This window comes from Kryptolebias marmoratus, linkage group LG3 (assembly GCF_001649575.2).
Source record: "Kryptolebias marmoratus isolate JLee-2015 linkage group LG3, ASM164957v2, whole genome shotgun sequence".
Lineage (NCBI taxonomy): Eukaryota > Metazoa > Chordata > Actinopteri > Cyprinodontiformes > Rivulidae > Kryptolebias > Kryptolebias marmoratus.
The window spans coordinates 20,141,576-20,146,388 of NC_051432.1; the positions used below are offsets into that span (position 1 = coordinate 20,141,576).

Consider the following 4,813-nt stretch of genomic DNA (forward strand, 5'->3'; position numbering starts at 1 on the left):
AGCTGCTGGGTTAGCATCACTGCTGCAGGTCAGAGTCACTGAACTGCCCTCAACAATCTCACCAGAAGGACTCATCGACACAGAAGGAAGTTTTGGAGCATCTGCAAAAACAACACATAAACAATAAAACAATAAAGTGACATAAATTCACATTAGCATGAATGATTTTGACAGACTTTATGATACACAGACATGAATTCCTCATGAGGAAAACTTACAGAGAACATCCACAAACAGAGATGAAGAGTTAAGTTGTCCAAACTGATTCTTCGACATACAAAGGTAGTTTCCTCTGTCTTTAGAGGTCATGAAGGCAACATAATGAACATGTTTGAATCCTGAGAGAAGTTTGTTGTCCTTGTACCAGGTGTAAGAAGCTGCTGGGTTAGCATCACTGCTGCAGGTCAGACTCAGGGGTTTACCCTCTTCTATCGGACCAGAAGGACTCACTGACACAGAGGAGGACTTTGGAAGATCTGTATGAGTGAACACAGATCATTATGAATGAAATATAGATCACAGAGAGAACATGGCTTCCTAACTGCTTTGTGTCATGTTGAACAAAATATTTGAAGTATTTTAAGCATATTATTTGACCACTGAATGCACTAATAGCTGAATAAAACTGGATCAGGCAGAGAAAACGTTGATCATTGCTCTGCTACTTGTCTGTTGCAGCTCCGTTAATCTCAGAGATCTGAAGGAAAAAACCCTGAGAGACCCAATAATGAGGTTCAAACTCAAAAAACCCCACAATCTACTGCTGTTTAGAAAAAGATTTGACCTAATAGAGTCATCAGGTCAATTTGTAAGACTTTTTGTTTTTGCTTCAAAGATCAAACTAAGAACAACTGACAACATATAAAGATTATTATTTATATTTTAAGAACTATACCTTAACAAAACAAATGAAATCCCTCTTTAATCAATCAATATATCTTTCATTTGTTTAATATTTTTATGTCTTTTATTTTACTCACATTTCACATCGATCTCTAAACCTGAAGAAGTGCTGTTCCTGAGATCATTTTCTGCTGTGCAGTAATACACTCCAGAGTCAGAGGACTTGATGGAGCTGAAGACATGTTGTGGTTTTTCACTGAGCTGTTTAAAGCCTTGGTTTCCATGTTTCTTGTACCAGGTGTATTTAGCTGCTGGGTTAGCATCACTTGTGCAGGTCAGAGTCACTGAACTGTTCTCCTTGATCTCACCAGAGGGATAAACTGACACAAAAAGATCCTTTGGAGCATCTGGAGAAGATAGACATCATTTAACTTTATGATGAAATTATCATAATATTACAGCATGGTTTAAAAAGACGTTCAACTTTTAAAATGAGATAATACTGATAATAAAACAAATGCTTTAAAGGAATATTGACCTGAAAGTGAAATTTCTCTCTTTAACATGAATGTTCTTAGTTTATGAAAACAAACAAAGTTGAAGCTGCAGCAGCTTTGCTGATTCTGAAGTGAATTGTTTTTAGAAAATTGTTTCAGACTTTATTCTTTCATCAGACTGAAGGTGTGAACTTACACACTGCAGGAGATGGAAACTGCTCATATCCTTCTAAGGCACAGTGAAATCTGTCTGCAGTACCAGATGACCAAAGGCGAAAATGCTTTTTCTCTCCAATGAGTCTTTCTTTGTTCTTGAACCAGATGTAGGAAACAGAATCAGGCAGCTGACAGTCACTGTGACATGTCAGCTCGGTCCAGGCAGAAGACCGAGTTAATCTCCTCACGATAATCTGCAGCTCTAAAACCAACAGAAATCATAATTTTGAACAAACTAAACACAAACAGATTCATTGTTATGACTTCAACATGTTAAAACTGACTTGCAGTTTAGTTGTTACCTGTTACAGACAAAGTGACTCCTGGTGAACCAGTATATTTCCCATAAACATGGTTTGTTATGAACCTGAACTTGTACTCAGCTGAGTCACTTTCCCTCAGATCAGTGATGGTAAGATTACAAACTTTGTTTCCATGCTGATACTGCACACGGTTTGAATACTCAGGATCTGTTCTAAGATCCACATATTTACAATTAATATATTTTGTAAACCAGAATCTTTCTTGAACTGTAGTTTTTTTGTCATTCAGATAGTCTGAGTATGTATAATCACAGCGTATTTTCACTGTGGATCCTTTTAAGGCACAGATCTGTGAAGAACTGTAAGTCACCAACCAGCCATGCTGACCGCAGACAGCTGTAAGACAAAACACATCAGAAATTTGTTCAATTAAAATAGCTTTTGCTAACGTATATTTAATAGAAATAAGCTGTTTCACTAAAACCAAATATGTCATTATACAGTATCTGAGTCAATCATTTGTATTCATCTCTGTTGCACAAAAACTATAAAAACATTAATAAAGCTTTCATGAAGTCACAAAATATTCAAAAGATCTGTGTATATCTTAAGTTAATAAAACTTTTACCATCTTTTTATGCATAAAGCTACACAAAAAACCTAAAACATATCCAGTAAAAACAGAGGCAGACAGTGTGATAGAAAAATGTATTTATACATCTGTCCCCTCGGAGGCCAAAACTTAGAGACCTCTTTTCTGTGCTGACACAGACGTCGCCAGGGTTGTATGGCACCGTTTGGTATCTCCCTTTGTTATGACCAAAATGCCTCTCACCATTATCTTTGGTTGCTCTCAGGGCAGTGTTTTGTACGATCAGCACAAGATCTGCTGGCGGCAGGTTTATCCAATGGAAAATGTTAATGTCTGTTCGTTAAACATAAGGTCATGCAAAGTCCAGCTGTATATAATGGGGTCCAAGACACAACCTTGGTGCACAAAGTTTGTGGCCGGGATCAAGCACTGTTCTGTGTTACACCTTTGTGCCTTGCAATATTGCAAAAAAACAGTACTTGACGACCATTCTACAGAGTGGACTGTCTCACATAACATATTTCTGTCCCTTTTAAATAAAGATTTCCACAACAGAAAGTTTCTGTGAATCTAAAACCATAAATGCCCATTTCAGCAAGTCTTCATAAAGTTTTGTCAGACCTGACAAACTTGACTGAGAGGTTAAAAAGTATTTAAAATTTTTATATATATTAAACAAAAACAATATATTAGTCTTTTTCAAAAAGTTTAATATGATAAATTTAAAAACTTGTTGACCTTAGAAAAACATATTTAAAAGGGATTTTCATACTTTCTTACTGAAGTAAACTTTTTAAATCAGTAGTAGATGTACATTACCTGTCACAGTGAGGAGAAGGACAAGAACACCACTGGTTGATTCTGTGAAACTCATCGCTGCTCTTTTCTTCTCTTTGAGAAAGTTAATATTATTTGTGTGCAGACAAATCTAGTCCAGTTTAAATCAATCAGAACTGTGCTCTTTACTTTCTGAGAGGACAGACGTCATCTGTGGTTATGATGTAGTTCCTGTCTAGTTTTTAAAAATACTCCAAACTTCCTTCCTCCTATCAACATTTGTGTGAACGATCAGCCAAAGCTCAGAGAATAAAAGCAAATTAACACTTTAAACATTCTGCTGTGAGAAGATACAAAGTGTTTAAGCATGTTTTGGTTTGTGTTTTAGACAATCTGTTGTATTTTTAACTTATTTTATTGATCAGAGTGATTCATTTCAATGTGCATTTAGAGCAGTTATATTTCCAATAATCTATGAAAGAATATCTACAGACAGAATAAAACACATTATGGACATAACAGGCCTGACTTTAACTCACAGGAACATCTAAAAACCCAACCATAGAACAGCTGCTGTGTAAAACAAAATGAGATTGTGATTCTGAACATCATGTAATAATTTACTGTTTTACAGCAGAGTTCATGTCAATGGGTGAAAAGATCCAAACAGACAACAGGTAAATAAGAACAGCTTTTATTTTGAAATTTAACGGAAACCAGGAATGAGTGAATCTGCAGGAGGGAATGGAGCAGAAGTTAGGATATCAGGTGAGTTGAAAGTTTAATGTTTGTCTTTTACTGAATTTTGTGAAAAAAAAAAAAAATTACCCTTTGTCTTTCTTCATTGTTATATTTGATACCTATTGCACCTGAACACCGAAGCAAATTCCTAGTCTGGGAACCCTGTTCATTGACAATGGCAATAAAACTGATTCTGATTCTGATTGTTTTGTCCTGACTTGAAGATCTCTAATGGAGGGGAAGAGGATTACAGGTGAGTGAATCGAGAGAGCGAACAGGTAGAGCGAGGCCTGAGCTGAATTGTCCTTTCTTAGATTCTGTAATGTGGGTTGTATTTTGTGGTTGGGAGGAGGCGGCAGACATATTCAGTACGGTCAAAAACTCACGACCACAATGGTACTCGGAATTTCACAGAGCTTGTCCTTTAATGAAATGCACTCTTCACCAACCTTACAAGGTCCGGGTAAACAGCTGCTGTCTTACTATATATGAAGCAAGCAGTGTTCCTACCATAACGTCACTTTAAGTTAGGGAGATAAAAATATAAAGTCCGCCTCAGTTAATGTGTCCATCTGCAAGCACGCTTCTCCCACAACTCTCTACAGAGGGCAGTGGCACATATTTGTAACACCACTAAACGTTAATTTAGGCTGTCTTAAAGAGACACCACACAATTACGACAGTTACAATTCAGAGGTTGTTGAGGTAAGGATTTTCACCTGCAATTCTCTTCCTTCACCTCACCCGAGTTGGTTGATGGAAAGAGACCGGAAGGAGACAATACCTTAAATTTAAATATTTATTTTACCAAAAGCAGAGAGAAAACAGGTTATTACAAAGATAAAACCAAATGCATTTGGGAGACAATCCTCAAATAAAATGTG

General features: G+C 36.6%; 1 protein-coding gene across 1 annotated transcript in view; it reads right to left on the reverse strand.

Moving 5' to 3' along the window:
* Positions 1–3,285, reverse strand: part of LOC108240476 (B-cell receptor CD22) — a 12,823-nt gene extending 9,538 nt beyond the window's left edge. The window contains exons 1-6 of the mRNA XM_037974623.1: positions 3,231–3,285; positions 1,859–2,215; positions 1,537–1,758; positions 981–1,250; positions 219–476; positions 7–101 (exon numbers count right to left, since the gene is read on the reverse strand). Of these exons, the coding sequence (XP_037830551.1) occupies positions 7–101; positions 219–476; positions 981–1,250; positions 1,537–1,758; positions 1,859–2,215; positions 3,231–3,285 (1,257 nt within the window). The remainder of the gene's footprint in view (positions 1–6; positions 102–218; positions 477–980; positions 1,251–1,536; positions 1,759–1,858; positions 2,216–3,230) is intronic.
* Positions 3,286–4,813: the final 1,528 nt, after the last annotated feature.